This window comes from Notamacropus eugenii, chromosome 1 (assembly GCF_028372415.1).
Source record: "Notamacropus eugenii isolate mMacEug1 chromosome 1, mMacEug1.pri_v2, whole genome shotgun sequence".
NCBI classification, from domain to species: domain Eukaryota; kingdom Metazoa; phylum Chordata; class Mammalia; order Diprotodontia; family Macropodidae; genus Notamacropus; species Notamacropus eugenii.
In genome coordinates, this window is record NC_092872.1 from 46,227,048 (window position 1) to 46,250,517 (window position 23,470).

General features: G+C 41.2%; 1 protein-coding gene and 1 long non-coding RNA gene across 3 annotated transcripts in view; one reads left to right on the forward strand and one right to left on the reverse strand.

Moving 5' to 3' along the window:
* The window catches only part of XPO6 (exportin 6), a 119,254-nt gene extending 118,878 nt beyond the window's left edge, over positions 1-376 (reverse strand). For both annotated transcript variants that reach the window (XM_072598173.1, XM_072598155.1), the window contains exon 1: positions 93-376. In XM_072598173.1, the coding sequence (XP_072454274.1) occupies positions 93-95 (3 nt within the window). In that variant the 5' untranslated portion in view covers positions 96-376. The remainder of the gene's footprint in view (positions 1-92) is intronic.
* On the forward strand, positions 28-21,973 carry LOC140497341 (uncharacterized). Its single transcript, XR_011964629.1, has 4 exons — positions 28-116; positions 10,381-10,494; positions 15,461-15,612; positions 21,743-21,973. It is a non-coding gene; the product is annotated as an uncharacterized lncRNA (long non-coding RNA).
* The last annotated feature ends 1,497 nt before the right edge of the window (positions 21,974-23,470 follow it).

Consider the following 23,470-nt stretch of genomic DNA (forward strand, 5'->3'; position numbering starts at 1 on the left):
CCTGTTGTGTCACACAAGAATGATGGTTCAGCACACTAGGGTGCTCTCCCCCACCCCCATTCAGCGGGCCGATGCGATGCTGCACAACTTACCATGTTGGCCAGGAGGCCTTTCAGGTGATCTGACTCTTGGGCTTCAAGGTCCCCCTCTCACAGTTCATGTCATGGTCCAAAGCAGGTTCGGGAATTCCCCCACCCATCCAAATTAAATTAGATACTATTCCCCCAACTCCTCAAAGCACGCCCCGGGCCCTCTACAATACGGACGCCCTCCTCAATCCCACATCCTGGTACACATCAGGAGACCATTGGAACCCCCAGAAGAATTCATCAAAACCCACACGCCCCCCCTCCCAAAGTTAGACTGACAAAACACCAGGAAGCATCAATCCCGGGGGCTAGCGCGGCCCCCACCCTGGCAAGAGCCGAGGGCCGCGGCCCGCTGGCTGGGCGGGCTAGCTGGGTGCCCCGGGCCCACGAGGGGCCCTCGATCCGGCCCCTGCCGCTCCCTGGCCGGCCTAGCCTCGGCCCCGGCCCTGCCCGGCGCAGGGCCCTGGCTGCCGAGCTGCTGCTACCGCCCGCCGCGCTCCGCTCCGCGCCGGCTGCCTCTCCCTTCCCGAAGAGGCCCCGTGGCCCGCGGGCCTCCGAGCCGAGCGGCCCGTGAAGCTCAAGTCCAGGTCTCGAGGGAGGGGCTCCCAGAGGACGCGGGGCTGGGGAGGAGAGCTCTGCGGCCGAGGCGTTCAGCTCGCTGCCCGGCTAAGGGAGACGCCGCCGCGGCGACAGCCGAGCTGTCCGGAGTGCCGGCGCCGGTACCGACTCGAAGCGCATCCCGTTCGCTCTTGCCCCCGGAGCCGTTCACTGTGCCTTCTACCTCAACCGCCCCTCCCCACCGGAAGTGGCGAGAGCCCGTGGCCGACCCCACTACCAGGCCGGCTGGAGGTGCTGGAACCGGACCAATCCGGAATCAAGATCGGAGGGGGGGGGGGGGGGGGGGTGAAACCATTGCGGGGAGGGGGAGGGGCGGGACATCAATGTCATGTGAGCGCTGTGGAAGGACTCCGCCTGCCCAACCTCCATCTTGGTAGAGGGAGGATGCGGCCTGCCATCTTTGTAAAGGAATGTCTTCCCTTTCGTTTTAGTCTCCCAACGGCCACTTCCTTCTTCGGTGCCAGAAAACAATCGAGTTCACCAAATAGAAAAGAAAATACCTTGAGAAAACAGGAAGAGGAAAAGGTTGCAACAGTAAGTTTGAACAATTGATGAGGAGCAGTGGAAGGGATGGAATTTGTCATCGGAAGACTTGTTCACAAAGATTGAGTAAGCTGCTCTCCACTGCCATGGTGTGGAGCTGACATAAAAGAAAAATCCAGGATGCACACAAGTAACTGGAAAACAGAAAAGGAGCACAGATGCAGGAGAACTCCATGGGTAAAATGAAAGGGTTTCCAAAATCTCTTCCACATCTAAAACCCACCAGTCAGCCAGCAATGAGCAGGACATGTGTAGAAGGGGTGGGCATAAGTGAATGGAAAGCCTGAGAGCGTGAAATGTTAAAATATTGAGGCATATATATGAACTAGTTTGCTGTATTTTACTATGGGAATTTTACCCAAACCAAGTAACCTAATGCACTACATAATCCCATTTCACATCGGAGTATACTGATGAATAGAATTTTTAAAAAGCTGCAATCGCTGCATCAAAGACAGAAACAAAGGCCCAATATATACCAAAAACTCTTTGTGGTAGCAAAAATAAAAAAATAGAAACAAAACAGGTGCCCATCAGTTGGGAAATAGCTGGAAAAAAACTTATATATGATATGTTTGGATTCAATGTAACTGCATTATTGTGCAGGAAGAAATAATGAATATGAGGAATTCAAAGTAACATGGGAAGATTATTATGAATAGGGGCAAAATGAAATAAACAGAACCAATAACCCAAAAAGGAACCCAAACTCTGAATAACTGAAAAACACCAATTGTCATTGTAGATACAGTCCTATACCCAAACATGTATGTGTATACACAAAATATTTTTTAAAAGGCTTTATGGAAGTGGAGGCATTTTAATCAGATCTCAAAGGATGGGTAGGATTTCAACAGAGAAGGGTAGCAGGTCATGACAAGCATAGATTACAAAGGCACAGAGGGAGAAAACCAAAGCTTGTATGTGAAATAGCAAGTAACTGGGTTTGACTGAAGCAGAGTACATGGTTACAAGAGAAGACTGAAAAATTAGTGGGATAATAGACTATTAAAGTCCTTTAATGCCAAGCTAAGGAGTTTAACCTTTATGCAGTTAGCAGGGGAGAAATTAAAGGCTTTTGATTAGAAGAATGTGCTATAGGCAAAAGTATAAAATATGAATTGAAGGGAGAGATTAGAGATTAGAGAGAAATAGACCAATCAGGAGGCTATTACAATAGTTCATGCCAATAGCGATGAGGTCCTGTACTATGGCAACAATAGGAAGATTAAACATAGTAAGACAATTAGACAGTAGTAATATTAGAATTGCAAGAAGAGATGTGAGCTATATTATGGAAGCAGAACTAACAACTTGGAGTGAGAGAAAGAGAAAATAAAAAATCATGCAAAGGTATGATCATGCCAACACACCTGAATAACAGTTGGCTTTGAGAAACATAGGGAAACAAAAGAGGAAGAATAGGTTTAAGGGTCCTCTTCTTACTCTATTTCACTTGATTATCTAATCATCTCCAGTAGATCCAAATGTCTCTATGCAGATAACAACAATAGCCAACATTTCTATAGCACTCACCATGTGCCAGGCACTGTACTAGGTGCTTTAAAATTATTACCTCGCTTGATCCTCACAATAACCCTGAGAGGTACAGAGCTATTGTTATCATTATTCTCATTTTACAGATGTGGAAAGTGAGACAAACGGAATTTAAATGACTTGCTAGGGTCACACAGCTGGTAAATGTCTGAGGTCAGATTTGAACTTAGAACAGATAATTCCCAGATTTTTATATGCAGTCCTGACTTCTTTCCTGACCTCCAGTCTCACATCACCAACTGCCTATTGATATCTTGAATTAGATGTCCCATAGATTTCACATTCAGCATCTTCAAAACAGAACTCATTTTCTTTCTCTCAGGCTCTCTACTCTTCTGACCTTCCCCGTTACCATCAGGGAATCCAAGGGTTATTCTCTCTTGTACTCACCCCAGATATCTAACCTGTTTCAGAGTCTTGTACTTTTTACCTTCACATCTCTTGTATACATTCTCTTTTCTCCACTTACATACAACTATCACTTGCATACAGGCTCCCATCACCATAAGCCTAGACTACCACACTAATCTCCTGGTTGGTCTCCTTGCCTTGAGTCTCCCCACTCCTGTCCATCCCTCATTCAAGTGCCAAAATGATCTTTCTAAAGCACATTCCTAATTCCCTACCTTTCCTTCACTTTACCGCATAAACTTCAATAGATTCCCTATTACTTCCAGATAAAAAAACAAAATCCCCTAGCCCCTTTCTATCTTTCTGGTCATTTTCATTTTACTTCCTTCCACTTACTCTATGATCCTAGGACACTAGCCTTCTTATTGCTTCTCAAATCAAGCACTCCTCCCCTAACTCTACGCCTTTTCATCGACTGTCTCCCATGCCCAGAATTTTCTTCTTCCTTTCCACAGCCTTCTGGCTTCAGAAAGTCATTCTGAAGGTGATCATTCACACGTTCCCTCCCACCCAACATTGGTAGTATTTTCCCTCTCAGATTACCTTCCATTTACTCTGTAGTACATTCAGTACTATAGTAAATTCTGTAAATGTTATACATTTATAGTTATTTTTATGTTTTTCTCCCCTGATGAGAATGTGAGTTCCTTGAAGCCAGGAACAATATGTATCTCCAGCACTTGACAAAATGTCAAGCACATAGTAAACCCTTAAATTATTCGATGCTTGGTACTTGAAGAAGGGGAAGGATAAGTTCTGTATTCTTTGACCATTTGTCCAATTAGGATAGTCTTAGTTTTTAATATTTGTGTGGTCAGTTCATTTTAACAAGTTTTTTAAAGTATCTACAATATGTAAGGTTCCTAAGATATAAAAATTCAACAGCTTTTATCCTCAAGGGACTTATATTCTGCTTGAGGCATAAAACATGTTGAGTCACAGGGGATAGCAGTATAAACAAGTAGAAGCATTCATAAGGCAGTGGGGAATGCTGAGCTAGAGCTCAAAAGAGAGGTCAGGGCTTGAGGTACAGGACTGGGGACCAAACTAGTCTGCTGACCCAGGATAAGTAATGTGGAACCTATGAAACACACTCCTCCCCAGCCCTATGAGGAAATAGATAGGTGACCAACAGTTGCTTCCCATTTTCAGCCTACCCGGAGACCATCCTTTGTAAACAAATCAAACAAAAAAAAATAAAAATAAAGGTGATCATCTCTTTTCTTTATAATCAAGTAGAACTTAATGCAGGCAAATGACTCTAAGGTATGACCTGACTTAGGCTTGACTCATTTACCCATGAATCAATGTGAGTGAGAAGGAATTTCATATTTAGTATTCATGAAATCTCAAAGCACCATATGCCCTCTTTTTCTGGAAGGAGAAATCAAAACAGATGGGTATGATTTTTTTTTTCTCTGAAGTCCTGCAGAAATAAGGAAGTGGAGTCATTTCTTCACAAGTTAAGTTGTCACTGCAGCAAGCTGTGTGAAAGATACAGGATAATTTGGTGCTGTGGGTAGAGGGGAAAGGATATTGAATTTAGAGTCAGTCAAAGGACCTGGCTTCTATTCCCAGTTCCACTCCAGTTCCCACATCACACTGACTTGTGTGACCTTGGGCAATTCTTATCACTCTTTCAAGCCTCATTCTCCTCATCATATTGTATACAAGTACACAATAATTCTTGGACTTCTTGCTTCACTAGGTTGTTTTATGGGAAACCCTTTGTAAAGTATAAGGCATAAGATGAGGTCTCAGAAAAGAGAGGGAGCGGTATCCCGTCTCAGTATGTTCTTCTGCAAGTCCTGGTCCCCTTTCATGAAGAAGAAAAGAGAGGGTAGAGGCAAACATGAACTAGCACACTAAAGGAGGGAATTACAAATCCTGAAGCTCAATTTTAAGTATGGACTGACAACAACCTGTGAACATATTATGAACAACACCAAATTGGAAGCCACCTGTCAGAGATGAGTAGCAGTTCTGTAGCTCATGTTTTAGAATCAGAAGATAGAGAAGATATAGAGATTCATAACCAAATGAACAATCAGCACAAAGAGGCCTAGCTAAGTTGAAGCTTTTCTAGAAAGAAACCACAGTATGAGATCATCCTCCAAATGACTGAAATTGACATTGAAATGGCTCCCCATTTCATTTCCAATTCTTTACTACCACAAAGAGTACTGCTATTAATATGTTGGTATATACTTATTGTCAAGCTCTTCAACAAAAGAATAGTCTTAGGCTAAGAAATCCTGGTGCTTAAGGAATATATAAAATAAGTAGACCAATGGAAATCCAAGTAGTTGAAATATGTGATAACTGGACAGCCTAAAATATGGATTCAAAATAGTCAAGGCCATACAAAGACAATGCATCACAACTGTTGCCTATTGGGGTTTTATTCAAATTCCCTGGTAAGAAAAGGGAAGGAAGTGATGGAGTGTCAACCCAGGAGATTCTGAAAGTAGTACAATTTGTACAGAGTCTGACCTTAATAGTGGCTTAGAAGACAGTGACTTGGAAAATAAAAAGTTTGAGTGTCAGTACGCCACCAGAAAGACAAGGGGGAAAAAAATCTAGCCTGTGTCAGCTCTAGATCCTTCTAGATCCTCTATTTAGAAGAAAAATGATGAACCAGAGGCAGCCACTTCCTTGTCTAAGCAGATTGTCTCAAATCCCCGTCAAGCTAGTCAACCAGTATGTGCTACAATGTAACAAACATTTCTTACTTGCCTACAGGCTACAATATTAAGAACTGAGGAGTTTAGATAAGATACATTTCCTGCCTTCAAGGGAGTTACACAACCAAGTGCTTTCTCAAGTGAGACCTGAGAAGAAATTAGTAACTGGAGGTGAGAGAGCTGAAGGAAGGGATCAGGGAAGACTTGGTAGAGAAGATAATGTGTAAGTTAATGCATCTATTCAAGGAGGACTAGAATCTCCAGTGTGAGGGCTTGCATCTATCTTTGATGTCCACCTTCACCCTAGTCTCACCTGTGACTCCAAGAAGCTGTAGCTCAATCTGGTAAACTATCTTTGCAGACAGGCTAAACCAGGCTGAGGATTACCAACAGACATTAAACCTGTTGGTGAGTTAGGAGGTATCTGCCCCAAGCATGTGAAGACTTCCCAGTCATAATGGGTAGATGAGAATAATTTGTTCCAACAGTTAAGAAGGCAGTTGGAGTAGGTACTGTGGAATGCTTAGAGCTTGGTCAAGCTTCAAAGACATCAAGGTTGCCCACTGCATCCCAGACCATCATCCTGACTTCAAAGAGTCCAGAAGAGAGGGTGGCGCTGAATGAGTTTATGCAACTCTGCCTCACATAAATCCAATTCATGTGCAAGTCAAGATATCACCCATGATGTCATTGGTCCTGTTTGAAAACAAAGGACAAACAGTAACAACAACATTCCTTACCATACTTTATACTTTGGGCAAACGACAAATTTTTCTCCAGTTATACACTAAACTCTCATTCATACTTATACATACTTATACTTTTGCTTAAGCTATTCTCTATGTCTGGGATATCCTTTTTGTTTGTTGTTTAAAACCCAACTTACACGCTATCTTCTCTACCAGCTCTTAAGTCTACAATATCTAGTCCCCATTTCCCTCCTGAGCTTTATAGCCAACATCTCCAACTGCCTGTTGGACATCTCTACTTGGGTGCTACTTACTCAGCTGGATCTCTGATATCATGGATTATGGAATTCCCTCCAATGACAGATTGCTACCCATCCAAGCTTGCCTATCTTACATGACTGTCATCCATGTCTTCCCCAGAATTTACTGGTGGGGTTCCTCCTAGTGTGCCAGAGGCCTTCCTCACTTTCTCCCACCATTGAAAAAATACTGGCCTGGTCATCCACCTGTTATTTCTTGCCACGTGACCAACCTATCTTCTGTCACATGATTCCTTGATGATACCTTTTGTCCCTGTTACACAGACACCTGAAACACAACATATCCAAGTTGGAACTCATCATCTGTCCTTTTATACCCACCCTTCCTCTTGTATTTCCTCTTTCTGTCAAGGACTCTACTATTCTTCTGTTCACCCAGGTTTGCAACCTTGAAATCATATTAGACTCTTTACTCTCATTCAGGGGGCAGCTAGAGGGTGCAGTAGATAGAGTGTTGGGCCTGAAATCAGAAAAACCTGAGTTCAAATTTGGCCTTAGGCAGTTACTAGCAGTGTGATCCTGGGTAAGTCAGTTAACCCTGTTTGCCTCAGTTTCCTCATTTGTAAAATGAGTTGGGGAAAGAAATGGCAAACTTCTCCAGTATCTTTGCCAAGAAAAACACAAATGAGGTCACAAAGAGTTGGACGCAAGTGAAAAAACTGAACAAACAACAACAACAAAAAATGTAGATATGTAGATTTAAGAGTCACGTATGTAGAGATAATAGCTGAATCAAGAGAGGGTGTAGAAAAAAAGAAAAAGAGGACCTAGAACCAAGCCATATATTCTGCTAATTCAAATCTCTTGCCTAGATTTTCTCTTATGTGACAGCATGTACAAGTCAGTACATCAAGCAAACACCATAGTTATTTATTGTTACAAGCTGTGATATCATGAAAAATGAAACTTTTTTCTACAAGATTATTATCTTCAAGGCTGGACCTTAGACCAATATATTCCCATTGCTGTTCAGGAACATCTCCATAGGACAAGGCTGAATAGAAAATTGAAACATTATCTGGATGGTTCAGGCAAAACATCCATCAAATTTCCCTGACTCATCTACATGATACAAGCTAGAATAGTGGTTTCTATCAATGATCCTAATTACATAGTATTATGTAGTATTATGAAGCAGCTAGGTGGCCATAGTGGAGAAAATGCTGGATTTGGAGTCAGAAAGACTTGAATTCAAATCCAACCTCAGAGACTTACTTAGCTGTGTGGCCTTGGGCTAGCCACTTAAACTCTCTCAGCCTCAGTTTTCTCATCTATAAAATGAGAATAAAAATTGCACCCACCTCTTAGGGTTGTGATAAGAATCAAATGAGATATGTGTGAAGTGCTTGGCAAATCTTAAAGCATTGTGGAAATATTAGCATCAGCACTAGAAAGCATATCAAATTTGGAGTCAGAGGACTTGAGTTCAAATTCTGCTCCTGCCACTTAACTACCTTGTATAACCCTGGGCAAGTTTCCTCTCTAGGCCTCAGTTTCTTCATCTATAAATTAAGGGAGTTGTCTTAGATAACATCTGAGATCTCTTGTCATCTTTACATCTATGAGCCTCTGAACTTCCAAACTTTTCCCCTTCCCTTTCCAAATGAAATCCACATATATTCAGTGAGCACCTAGTATACACAAGGACCTATACTAAATGCAAAGAGCATCAGGAAAAGGTTTGAAACACAATCCCTGCCTTAAGGAGCCTACGATGCAGTGATGAAAAGGAAGGGCAGACACACAGGAAAGTTTAAAGGAAAACCACAATAGGTAGAAATCACGGCTTCTTGTGTATTAAAGCCCTTATCTCCTCTTTTGCCCCTCCTTACATAAGGTTGGGTTGGGGGTTTTTTGGAAGCAAATAAGGTTAAGTGACTTACCCAGGATAACACAACTAGGAGATGTCTGAAGTCACATTTGAACTCGGGTCTTCCTGACTTCAGGGCCAGTGTTCTATCCGCTGTGGCACCTACCTGTCCCCCTTCCTTACAAAAGGTTATAAGGGTAAGGAAAAGTCCTTGTCAAATTTTCCAGCTCCTATAAATTTAAGAGCACTTTGTGTTTCTCCTGTTCCTATTCCTTCATTTTTGCAAAGATGTTTTTTCTCCCTCCTAGACTGTAAGCTTCTTTTTACCTCTCAGTGCATCGTTGGCACTTGGTAAGTGTTAGCTAACTAAATAAAGATGGCAGTGGAAAGGGGGCTGTCTGACCAAGGGCCGGCCAATAATCATCACTGCAGTTCAGAGGAAAGAGATATCAGGGCGGATTGTGAAGAGAGAAAAAAGGGGCTGTAGTGGAAGAGAAGGAGGAAAACTCTAGGAAAGAGGCTGGATTTGAGAAATAAAATAGTTCACTACCCAAGTATTCTTTGAAGAAATTGTTTTTTAATTTTATTGACATTTTTGGTTTTCACATCCTACATAGCTTTCTTTTCTCTCCTTTCCAGAAAACTCTTTTATTAACAAAGGATTTTTAAAAGGTGGAGGGTGGGGGAAACCAGTTCAGCAAAACTACCGAACACACCAACCAAGTTCAACATTGTGTACTGTGCTCTACACCCATAGTCACCCCCACACACGCAGAAAGAAGGGAGGTACATTTTCATAGCTCATCTTTGGAGCCAAGCTTAGTCATTATAATTTCACAGTGTTATCATTCTTTCTATTTACATTGTTGTAACATTGTGAATGTTGTTTTACTATTTCTGCTTTCTTTATATCAGTTCATATAAATCTTCCCATGCTGATCATATTCATCATTTCTTCTAGTATAGTTACATTCAGGTAACACAACTGGGTTAGCCATTCCCTAATGAATGGCCATCTATCTGTTTCTTTACTGTTACCCCCCAAAATGCTACTATAAATATTTTGTTATATGTGAGATTTTTCTTTTTTCAATTGACCTGTAGGGATGTATAGGCTGAAGAGGGGAATCTCTGTATTGAAGTATATGGATATTTTAGCTATCCTTTTCCCATAATTCCAAACTACTTTCTAGTATGATGGGACCAGTTCACAACTCCACCAGCAGGGTATTAGAGTGCCTGCCTTTCCACAATGTCTATAGTATTCATCAATCCAAGAGACACTTTAAGATATTTTTCTATTCCCAGAAAACATCTTTTCTGTGACCTCAGATGGGCATCCCTATTTAATGTACTTGTCACATTCATTTTACACTGTGTAATGGAGGTTGCACCCCATGGAGCATGCATTGGGTCTGGCCATCCTGTGAAGTGTATACTAAGTTATCCTCACCACTTTCAGGGAAATATACATTCACCTCAGAAGAACATGTCCCTTTGGGATGACATCCCTAACCTCAGATGGTCCCTTGGTCTGCCTTCAGTGATGTCTGAAGTGGGGTGGGAAGGTTGCCACTAAGCCAGGAGGAGTAGCCCATTCAATGAAGCTTTTAAAAAAGAGTAATTTCTCTTTTTTTTTCTCTTCCTTTCACTATTCAGGTGGTATCATGTGACTCTAATACTCCCTGTGAAGAGTAGGGACAGGCTAACCTTCTCCACACAAGAAATAATAGCAACTGTTTTCATATGCAGATAGAGTAGGCACTCAACTAGGTAAGTCTACACCTGGACCTCTGGCTTCTTCTGCTACTTGTTATATCTATACCTGATTGGAAGTAATCAAAGATAGCGAAGGTAACTGGACCTGTGAGGATCCCAGAATGGATGCATCTAGGAGTGGAGGCAGCCTCATGAGTTCAAGGATTTGAGAGGTCCTGGTTCCATAGTCAGCACTACTGAAAGAAGTCCTTTCTATATTCACTCTAGTTATTTTTGAAGGAAAATACAGTGACCAGTCAGCAGATGAGCTCACCCTGTGACCAAGATTGCTAGAAGACATAGACCTGGAAGAGATTAGTTTGTACAGTGCAGAGCCGAGGTGAAATTTGAAATCTCAACTTAGCAGTTCCACAAACTGCTTTATGTTTGATCGTTTTATATCTTCCCAGAAAAGAACAATCATCGTAGATTATTACTGCTGCGTCTTTCAGTTTTCTGTCAAAGCACAAGTGGGAGTCCTTGTACTTAGAATTTCTTTTGTGTAAGGGAAATAAATAGAAGTCCATTTCTTCATCTATATTATACATTGAGTACATTTCTGTTCCCTGCTTTGGGGAGACTAGACATGAACCAAAACTTAAACTTTAAATAGCTTTCCCCAGAGCTCCAGGGCAAAGAGATAAAGAACCCAAGTGAAGATTCTGACTATTTTTATGTGATCAGATTCACCTAGGACTGAACTTAGTCTATGTGCATGAGTTCAGAATTAAGGAGTTCCTTATGAGAGGGAGAAAGAAAAGTTAAAACAACTCAAATCCCCAGAGACAGAAGCAGGTTTTTAAAAATTATTACATTGTATTTATCTGTGTGTCTTATCCCTACTGCTAGATTGAAAGTCCCATAAGGCCAGGGACCTACTATACTTTATTGATTTTGGCCTATCCCCCAGCAAGGGGAACTGATTCTAATGGAATGGAGACCTTTCCTCTTTACCAGCAGCACCTAGTAGCTCTTAGGCTTTGTGCCTTTAGGCTTTGCCTGATTTATTTTGCTGCTGGTTCATTGCTGTTTGAATGCTACCCCCTACACTGTTAGCTAAAATATTTTTAGATAATGAATTTAAACCATACTGTGGGGGCTGCAAAACACTTAGTCACCACTGTCAAGGTACGTGATCTCCCTCCCTGGAGACTGGAATAAAGCTTCACAATTTGATTTTTCTAGGTTAAAACAGAAACCCCAGGGCTCAGACCTCAAGCAAGGCTCTCCTTTGGTGGATCCTTTGCTTCTAAATCATGGGCAAGTATGTCCAGGAAAGAGAAGAGTCTAAATGCCCACACAATCAATGCTCACCTGAAATGATTAAACTCAGGAGGCAGCATGCATCTGGAGTTAGAGAATGCGGGCTCAAATCCCATGCTGCTAGCTGACCTTAGAGGAGTCACTTTACTTCTGTACCTCAGTCTCTTCACCTGTAGAATGAGAGAATTGGACTCAGTGAGCTCTATGTCCCTTCCATCTGCATGTAGTATAGCTATTCAGCTGACAATTCTGTCCAAAGTCAAGGGATAGGACCAAATTCTGAGAATTCTATGTCACATTTTTCTTTCCTTCAACTCCCTTGCATGTTCAATGTATTTGCTGATGGCACTTCTACTCTTAACAATTATTATTCAGTAGCATGATTTCATTATGATTGCTTCTGTTTTTCTGCATTTGTTTCCTTCCTTATTTGACATTTTGTCTTTATTTACATTTTTAAAAAAAATGATTACTTTTATTTATGACTTTTGCCTTCACATCACAGTCATTTCCTTCTATATCCCTTCCTGGAACAGAATGAGCCCTTCCTTGGAACAAGGGAAACTGTTCAAGAAAACCAGCTAACACCATGACCACATCTGTATGCAACAGTCCACACTGCTTACTGTCCCACCGCTGTATCTAAAGGAGAAACATGTATTTCCTCATCTCTTTTCCAAGGCCCAGACCAGTCATTAGAATTACTCAGCATTCTGCTTTGTTTTAATGTCTTTCTTACTTACATTATCAAAGTCATCCTGTGATTTTTTTTCTCCTGCTTACTTCACCTAGCTCTGTTTTTCTTACTGTTTGTTTCCATACTCCACTCAAGACTTCAGATTTCACCACCACAGTCATCATTTCTTATCTGTCTCCTTTCAAATGGACTTTAGTCTCCTCCTCTCCTCATCTTCAATGTCTGTGTCTGTTGCAAGATGCCACCTGCAACCCATCTATCGGTTTCAAGCTTTTAAAAACCTGGCATTTGTCCCATGTACATTTCGTGGTTTCAAGGTGAAGGTTGAAAACAGTCCTTTCCTACCTCAGCACACTTCAAGTCTTCCTTGATTCTCCACCATCAGTACCAACCAGCTTTTGCTTGTAAATCTGACCTATTCCCTCTCCATTAAACCAAAGTGGCAGGGTCGTACAATGCAACACTCCCTAGACTTGGAGTTCAGAAAAATCTATTTTTGAATAAGCATTTGTTTTTGGCAAATTTTAAAGAGCTACATAAATGTGACCTACTAGTAATCAGCCACTGGCTGTGGTCCTGCCATACCTAGTAACAAACAGTTATCTAGATCCCTCCTCTCCCCTCAATGTGGGGCTAAGTCACAAAGATAGCCCACCAAAGGCGGGAATACAAAAAGAGTGGGGAAACAAGGTAAGAGGAGGCAGGGGAGCTGTCTCTGTCCATGGTGCCTGTCCAATTCTCTGCCTGCAGGAAGCTTCATTTCTGGATAGTCTCATCCGAGGAGCAACATGGTAGAGAGAAAGGCCTCTGGACTGAGAACCAGGAGAGTAGAGTTTTCGTGTTGGTTCCACCATTAATTTACTTGCAGAGTTTAGACAATTCACTTACCCTTCACTGGGCCTGCTTCACTAAAATAAGAAGGCTCAACTTCCTTTTTCAGCTTAGATAGTCAATAATTTTATGACTCATTCCTTTGGTTTAAGCCTTTTCAGGCTTTTGAAAAATGCAAGGTTCCCACCAGGAGGGGGAATATGTTAGATACTGCTAATCAGTCCTATCCCATCTTCCCAGTTTTGTCTAGTATTACTTTTTCTTAAGTACATAATCTACACTCCAAACTGGACCAGTCTCTGACTGTCCTACCATCCACTCCCCAACATGCCTCAAAGTCTCAGTTCAGTTCATTCAATTCAATTCAACAAACATTTGCTCACTATCTTTCCCCATACCTAAAATGACCTCCTTACCTCTTAAGCTATTGAATTGCCACCAATACTTTAAAGCCAAACCCAAATGCCACTTCCTCCAAGAAGCCTTCCTTGATTCCCCACCCCCAGGGAGTAACACGATCCGATAAATATCTATTAAAAAAATACTGCACATAAGAGACTGTACTAGGTGCTGGGGATAAAAAGGCAAAAATGAAATTGTTCATATCCTTGAGAAGCTTATTCTATTTGTGAGGGTGCAGGTGATACTACACAAAAACAATTAAATAAATAAAAGATCATTCAGGAAGGGAAAGAGTCTTCATAATTTTATAGGAAAACTTTAAAGAAGAGGCTGCATCTGAGCTGAGCCTTGGAAGAGTCAAGGATTCTGAAAAGGAGAGATGTAAAAGGCATGAACTCCAAGAATGGAGATAGGTGATGAAGTGCCAAGTCCCAGGAGTGACTCAAAACCCAATTTGGCTGGAGTACAGGAGAGTGAGCATGAAGGAGAATACAATGAAATAAGGTTGGGGACATGGTTTGGCGCTAAACTGTGGAGGGCTTTTAAAAAGAAGGGGTTATTTTTTCTTTAGTAGACTTGTGATTTTCATGTGCTGTTTTAAGAATTAATTGGAGAAGACAGATCGGAAGTAATAAGATTAGTTAAGAACCAGTTAGTCCAAATGATGTCTGATGAGGACCTGGGCTGCAATGGAGGTTGGGGGAGGGGGGTCGAAGGGGAGAACTTTTGTGGCAATAGAATTTATTAGATTTAGCACAGATTAGATATAGGGATTAAGGAAGAGAGACAGTTCAGAATGACTCCAACTGTACAATCTTGTGTGACTAGATTGTCTGTAGTGGCCTTAAGTTTAGGGAAAGACATGACTTGAGGGAGGAAGCTAATGGTTCCTTTGGGGGTATATCTAGGTCTCAGTTATCTCATGAAAAATCAAGATTAGATTAAATGATCTCTAATCTTCCTTTCCATTTTCAATCTATGATGATCAATCAATCAACAAGTATTTATTAAGTGCCTACTCTACTAGGGGCATGCCTATCTGGGTGGTGAAATGGATACAGTGCTGCGTCTGGAGTCAGAAAGATTCATCTCTCTAAGTTCAAATCCAGCCTCAGACACTTACTAGCTGTGTGACCCTGGACAAAACTCTGTTTGCCTCTGTTTCCTCATCTGTAAGATGAGCTAGAGAAGGCAATGGTAAACCTCTCCTGTATCTTTGTCAAGAAAACCCCAAATGGGGTCATGAAAAGTTGGACAGAACTGAAACAAATGAACCACACTATATATCAGGGACTGTGCTAGCTGGTCTAAACTGTCTTCCAGGCAGTTTAAAGGCACAGAAACAGAGAGGAACAGAGAGAAGGCATACTGGACTGGATTATAAGGCAGAGGAAATTGTCTAATAAGGCTACAAAGGCAAGGCGGGTCCTGGTTGTGTTGGGCTTTGAACAATAAACAGAGAAGTCTGTAATGATGTCCTTTCAGATGCTAACAAATCCAGGTGGAGATGGTTGGCAGGCAGCTGGGGGTATGGGACTAGAGTTTAACACAGTGATTAATAATGACCTTCCCCTGAGATCCCACACAGTACTTTTCCTTACTCTCTAATGCATTTAAGTAATACTATATTTAACTGCTTGGTCCTCATGATATCCCTCTTTTCTCTCAAATTATTATTTGCCCCCAAGCAAATGTGTAACAGCTGTTTAAGGAACAAAAGGAGGAATAACAGAGAGCTTCTGACAATTGCCTTACTTTTCTCTTTGTCTCACTGACTATACCCAACAGACTCATCAAAAGCCAAAAGTGCACTAGAGAACCAAGAGGCCTGGCACAAAGGCCTGATTTTGCCTTTTTGAGTTCCTGCTGTTTGACCTTGAGACAAAGAACCTACATAAAGATCATGCAAGGGGTGACCACAGATCTCTGCTACTGTTGAGGTATATATACAAACGAAGACAAGATAGAAAGACCAAGCTGGAAGCCAGAGGTGGGCGGTGGGGCCAACATATAACGGGCACCCTAAACCTGGAGATCGACCAATTGGGAACCAGCTCACAGAGGTGAATACAGACTGGGTGACTGAGCAGGAAGCTTCCAAATATCTCATTGACTGATGAGAAATCTGGAGTACTAATTTTATACTTTCAGTCTTATTAGTATTTTTTGTTTTTACATTACAAACACTTAGAGATCACTCATACTTCACAAGCGATCTCTTGTAACAAACCAAAACGGTTAAGGAAAATACTATAATGACTTCATCTGAAAGGTTGTGAAGCATTTCACATCTGTAGCACGCACACACACACACACACACACACACACACACACTTCTCTATATTAAAAAAATTAATAGAAATCTATTTTTCTCTCCCATCTACCCCTCTATCCCATTTGCAAAAAAGAGAGGGAAATCAAATTACTTGTGTCCATCAGTTTCATCTTTACTTTTACTGTCTCAATCTAGAACTCAGACCCAAGTCCTAGAGTCCAGCACTTTTCCTCTTTCCACGACTTGCTGGTGCAGGATATTTGGGGATCTGATCAAGGCAAAACATCCATGAAAAAACATGGACACCTATTCCCTTGCATCTTTGCAATGTTAAATAAGTTATGCAACTATACAAAGTTGATAACTTGTGTAGTATAAACACAGTGATTTAAGATTATGGTGGAGAAAAGACATTAAGATGCAGTGTTGGTGCTGGAGTAAGATATATTCTATCTTAATAATACTGAGCTATATTTTATATTAATAATATTAATTATTACTTACCTTTGAAGCCACCTAGAACTTAGTAGGATGCACATCCAAGGGAAGATCCACATGTGTGCCCACTGCACTGGCAAAAACTACTTGGAAGATGACTTGAGTATAGTGCCACCTGGGGGAAAATCAAATATTATACTTCCTTCCTTGGTAATAATAAAATGATACACAGGCTTCAGAAAGGCAGTCCCTAAACAGATTCGAGGGTCTGTAGTAGCTCTCCAAGTTTCATATGCAGCTTACACCAATGGCACATATGTATTGTATTTGTATCCCCCAATGTCTAACATAATCCCTGGCAAATAGTAGGGGCCCATGGATTCATTCATTCATTCTGACATTCTATGTTTGTGTCTTATCCCCCTCCTCAACCTTAACTTCCACGAAGAGGAGAGATTTACTTTCAATAAGTTGTCTTGGATTCATCTCTCAGCACATAGCATAACACTCTTCATACAGGAGGCACTTAATACACATTTGTTGGATAATCTAATGAATGAGTACTTTGAGTTCCCCTTACCTTAGTATCCATTAGAAATGCAAGTTTTCCTCCCTGACAAGAAAATCTGTGCACAGCATGAGGACAGGACTCCCTGGGATACTGAAGATGAAAGTCAATCAGATTCTTTTGGATCCTGCCCTAATAGTAAGAATGAGAAGGTACAAAAACAGCTCTAAGAGAGACCATGTAGTTTGGAGAATGATTTGCCTACATGTAAGATGACCCTGCTAAGGTCTGGAATGAGATATAAGGATAAATAAGACATGGTTCTTGTCCTCAATGGCTGACCCAATAGAAAGTGGAAAAATATTTACAGAGATAATATAGCACAAATTATAATATAAGGATATAAAAGGTATTTCAAGTGCTTTGGCATGAGTTGAGGAAAAATACATATGGTCAAGGGCAAACAGATTTCATGCAGAAGGACTTAGACCATGAAAAATGATTAGTATGGCAGCTTTCCAGAAGTAAAGAGTGATGTAAGCAAAGGCCCTGAGACAAGGTGTCATGGTACCTGCTCAAACAATGGAAGTTACAGACATACCTCACATAAGAGTGGCCCCAACCGTAAGCACTGGTCATCATTAATTTAATCAAACCCCACCATAAGTCTGTAAACCACACAATACTCTCCCTCATGTATTTGTTCAATTGTACATTTGTAATATGGTTCTTCTAGGAGTAACTTCCCTGTAATCCCTTTTCCCTAACTATTTTTAAAGAACCAATTAACATTAGGCAAAGTATACCCATAAACTGGTTTTATAGGATGAGAACACATATAAATGGAAGCATAGTAGAGGATACAATTGGAAAGCTAAGTTGGAGGAAGATTGTGGAATGTCATAAATATTGGCCAAAGGAACATGGTTGGCACTGGAAAGCCATTAAAGGTTTTGGAATGGAGGGAGAAATATCAGATCTGTGCACTGGGAAGACCACTTAAGCAGTTATAGGCAACAAAAGCAGAAAGGGCATAGATTGGAGGTAGTTAAGCACAGTAAAGAGAATATCAGGGTTAGAAGTGGTAAAGGATCTAAACAAGGATGGAAGTAGAATTTTTCTAGTACTAGTACAGTTTTGCTAGTACAATTTTACGAATTGGGAAACTGAGTCCCAAGAAAGGAAAATGCTTTGCCAAAGGTCACACAATAACTTGATATCAGAACGAGGTCTTTGCATTTCCAGTCCAGCACTTTTTTTTGTGATATTGTACTGATTTGCTTATGGTGGAATTTCAGGTATCAGGTAGGTAATAGAAAAATTATTTTTGGTAGAATAGGAAGAAGACTCTTTCCCAATGGTCCTTAAACTCATATGTCTACTTTCAGCAATCATTGAGGCAAACAGCAAATAGCAAGGTGACCCTAGCATTAAGGTGTGGCATCTCTTATGGCCAGTCATTAACCCACTCTGGGGTCAGGGGTCAGAGGTCAGACTGGACTCCTAATTTTTCTTCCTTAGAAATTTAGTTGTTTGGTTTGAGTATGGCTATAGAGAATGTTTGTTGTTGATGTAGATTCTTGATTTTACCCTGCTTTTCTATTTTAAGTAAATTATTCATTTTCACCACTAGAAAAAATAGAAATAATAAAAATAAAATCATATGGCCAACTGCCTCCTCCACCTCTGCATAAGACCAGCTTTCTTTCCCTTAACTCTTTCGTATCTCAATCCATAGGAGAGTATCATAAGCCTTAAGGCTAATCTTTTTTTTTTTTTCTGATTCAAGACTCTTCCCAGTACCCTGATCTATTATGTAATAAGAGATCTTTTTACATTCAGATGCTGGAATTGTCACTTTTTCCTCTGATTCTTCTGTCTTTGTTATTATCTTCTGGGGCCTCAGAGTTGTGCCAAATCAGGTATTACATCTGCCTGAACTTTGTCATCTGATTCCCAAAGACTGTTACTGTGATTATTGGCCAGAGACCTAGAGATGTCAATCACTCTCATAGCCACTCAGACGAGTTTAACCTGCCTCTGGAGTCACCTTGCTCCCCACTCCCACACTTCCACCCAGTCAGACTGAATGCCAGCTGAGGGGAGGAGGGGAAGGCACTAGCAATTCACTTAACTTCTCTCTGCTCCAAGTGACTCTAAGATTCTAAGTTGCGGATGTGCCTGTCTGCTTTCCCCACTAGGGAATTTCAACGGAATTATAGATACAGTTAGAAAAGCAAAAAAAAGGAAGCAGGGCAGACCTCACTATCTGCCTGGATTGCTGTGAAAATCAAATTAAATGATCACCATAGGAAGTACTTTGTAAGCCAAATATCCCTAAGTGTGTATACATACACGTATATGTACATATACGTGTATGTATCATATACATGTATTACAAATATATACATACATATATATTGTGTATATATGTGTATATTTATATTGTATTGTGTCTATATTGTATATATTTATATATATATGTAATATATACATAATATATACAAATATAATCTGTATTTATACATTTGTATTTACATATATACACACTGCTTTTATTATTATGAATAGATCACCACAGATCCTTGTACCCTACCTGCTCATGTTCCTGATGGCCTCGCTCACATGGATTCTTCATCTTCTTCTTCCTCCTCTGTCCTTCCATTCTCATTCTCTCTCTTCTACCACCTCTCTCACCCTCTGAGGCACTCTGTTTTCTTAGGGACTTTTCACAGTAGCAGAGAGTTCCCTTCTTTCGCTGTCTTTCTTCCTGCCTCTCTCTACTCATCCATCCTGGTAATTCAACTGAAGCTGAACATAGGTAACCCCTGCCCAACCTTCAGAGCCTCTTAGATGTCAGAAACTCCCAAGCAGTCTCCCCTATGGTACTCTGTGCCATACTTCATCAAATTCAGATAGTCTGTCATAAATTCATAAAATTCAGGAGCTAGAAAAGACAGAAACATCAGAGTTCATCTAATTCAATGATCTCAATTAAAAGAAGAAACTATCTCCTGTTGTCTCACCCTTCTCCTCTCACAGGATCTCTTCTTTCATAGGAGTGTACCTAAGGTACAAGGAATCCAGTCCTAAGGGGGATCAGTGAGGGACAAAGCACTTCTTCTGAAGAAAGCCCTTTTCACTTTGGGATAGTTCTGATTACAAGCACACTGTTGTTTGTCCTTCATGTTTGAAGATCAGTGACATCACTGATGATATTTTGACTTTTGTGTGAATTGGATTTAAATGAGGCAGAGTTGTACAAAGTCATCAGCCTCTCTCTTCCTGATTCATCAAAGTCCAACGTCAGGACAAAAGTCACGAACACCAGCGATGGCCCAGGATGCAGTGAATGACTTTACGGTCTGGTATCTGACCAAGCTCTAAGTGCTCCATGGTGCCTGCTTCTGCTGCCTTCATGACCATTGGAACAAATTGTTCTCATCTGCCCATTCCTCTGCAGGGAAGTCTTCACATGCTTGGGGTAGATACCCCCACTAATTCACCAACAGGTTTAAGCCCTGTCTCTTACTTCATCCTGGTTTATCCCATCTGCCAAAATGATTTTCTGGGGTGTGGTTGCTATGTATGCTATGGTTTCTGGTAGCTACAGGTAAGAACTGGATGAATCAGCTGGATACCAAAGGTAGATGAGCAGCCCATCACACCAGAGATGCTAGTCCTCCTGAACACCCCATACATCCCTATTACCACATTAGTTTTTATATAAAGTCTAAATTATTTTTCTTTGAAACTTGAACCTCTTACTTCTAGTTTGTGAGGCTGGGCAGAACAAATCTAATCTCTCCTCTACCAGAGAGCTCCTCCAGACACTTAGAGATAGTTCTGGTGTCCCCTAACCCAAGTCATCTTTTCTATAAGCCAAACCAGATGTAGGTAACTTCGGTTTCAGTCTAAAGGCTGCCCTTAAGGACCTAGAAGGCCACAAGTTCCCCACCCCTGGGCCAAATCATCCCTAGTTGATTCAATTCCTCCTCAAACAGTGTGGTCTCCAGTCTCTTATCATCCAAATGTTGTCTTCTGGACGCTGTGGCCTATCAAAATCTTTCCTAAGTTATGGTACCCAGCACTGTACACAGTTTTCCAGATATGACCTCACCAAGACCAAGTGGAGCAGGACTATCACCCCTCATATTCTTCTTAATGGAACCTAAGATAGTGTAATGGGGGATAAACAGCAGTCTTGATCTGCTCCACCCCGTGGAGTGCAGAGCCTATACCCTGGCTAGTTCTAGAGAAACATGGGACTCAGCACTGAAAAACCACAACCCTGACCCATGTCAGTGATGAAGGTGGGGAAAAAAGGGAGTTGAAGTATTTTATCAGTTAGAAAGGAAAGAGCTTCCAGTGCACTTTCTTCCTTTCAAACCTGAAACAGTATGGTGAGCTGTTGTTGCCCTGTACAACTCTTCCTATCCCCATTTGGGGTTTTCTTGGCAAAGATATTGGAGAGATTTTCCATTTTCTTCTCCAGCACATTTTTCAAATGAGGAAACTGAAGGAAACAGGGTTAAGTGACTTGCCCAGAGTCACACAGCTAGTTAGGTTCTGAGTCTAGAAGATGAGTCTTCCTGAATCCATACCACTGCACTACCCAGCTGCCCATAGTATGGTGGGTGTTGTTGTTCAGTTGTTTCAGTAGTGTCTGACTCTTTGTGGTCACATTTGGAGATTTCTTGGCAAAGATACTGGAATGTTTTTTCATTTCCTTTTCTAAGTATGATGGGTATAGGTACATAAAAGCTAAAGCAATGGCTCAGATAGATGAACAAAGCTAGGCTCTTGGGACTGTGTTGACTTTTCTACTTTGTATTTCTTTCCTGACTAGAAGGGACTGAACAGTGATCCTGAGATGGACTTTACCGGCCTTGGAAGAAGCCTTATGAATCGGGGAGTGAGATGCAGAAGAAGTTGTTTCCACACTGGAGAGAATGACCACCAGCAAGGAGATGAGCCCAACCTCTGGACTGATTTGTCAAAAGGCTCTGACCTGGAGGAACTGTTTTGACAGAGCAAAGCAGAAGTAAAATGTGAAATGCTGATTCAGCAGTACCGAAAACTCTTTCATGTTCTCTTGTTTATGTCTCAACCTCCTGGGAGAGCATAGCAGTAATTATATTACTGCAGCTGGTTAAGTTTTTCTGGTAATACCTGATTTACATTGTACATCGAGTACCTTTTCATTTCTCCCTCTCCCTTTTAGACATATCCATACCCAAGCTATAAGTGATTCTCCCAAGGGGACTGAGATAGGGGATGGAAAGAATGAAAAACTCAATGAGACAAGAGTCTGATGCCCTCTTTTTGAAGTCTAGAAATTAAAGAGTGCCCCTTAGTGAGGAGGAAGAGGTCAAGTGCCTCAGACCCCCTGAGTTCAATGGCCCTAATACAACGGTATTAGCTTTTTAAGCTGACATGTTCCACTTTGACTCATATCAAGTTTACTGTCTACCAAAATCCCCAAATTCTGAAGAGGAGGTCCTTGCTCTCTCTGCTTTCTATTTCTTCCCACCTTCACAGGTTAGAGTGTAAATGAAAAGGGCAAAGATCTGACTCGTCATTGTGCTGGAGAATGGGGGATAGGGACAGATGGAACCCCTACTTCTTCCAGGGATTTCACCAGTGTTACAATGTAAACCCTATGCTAGGAAGGCAGACATACAACGCTTACCCTAACCAGGACATTTTGTTCCCCGTCAATCACCCCACCTCCACTCCTCTTCTCATTCCCACCCCCTAATCAATGCTCAGGGGCATGTCTGTCAAAACACATCTCAAAAGATTTTGCTAAAATCATTGTTTGTTTAGTCATAAGGAAACAAAACACAGTCAAGAAAAAACCATTTGAGGAAGTTAAAATTGCTAAATATGATTGTTTATGGATATTGTTGAGAAGAATGGTAACAGAACAGAGAGGTCTATGAACTTGGGGTCAGAGACCTGGCTTTGACTCCTGGGGTTCCACTACCACTTATTAGCTGTCAACTTTAACAAGTGGCTTCAGCAATCTGGGTCTCTGTACCTACATTTAATAACCTGGGAATAACGCCTACATTACCTAATTAAAGGAGGCAGCCCATTTCGTCCATCAGTATATATACTTGGAACAAGTGTTGTAGATGAATCTTGAGAAGGACCCAGGATAGGAAAGGGGGGAGATAATAGACTGTATAGGACATTTTTTCAATGATCCCAAGCTTCTGGCACAATGGCACAATGATCCCAATGATCCTGGCATAAAAACCCATCTTTTAAACATGAATATTTTTCAGTTGTTCCATGTTTTGCAGCCACATAGAATTCCTCAACAAATACTCATGATAGAGATGAGATTAGAATTTCTATAAAGGAACAGCTTGGGAAGGTACTACATAATTTCCCAAGAACAATTCTTCCAGATCTCCTCTTTAATTATAATGAAGCTTTGCGCTTCACTTAGACACTAAGATGTCACTAACATGACTATTCTGAGGGGCTGTTACCCTGCACCATTCCATGCCCCAGTTAACTCACTAGGCATGCTCAAATGAAACGGTCACCTCAGTAGGCTGTTATA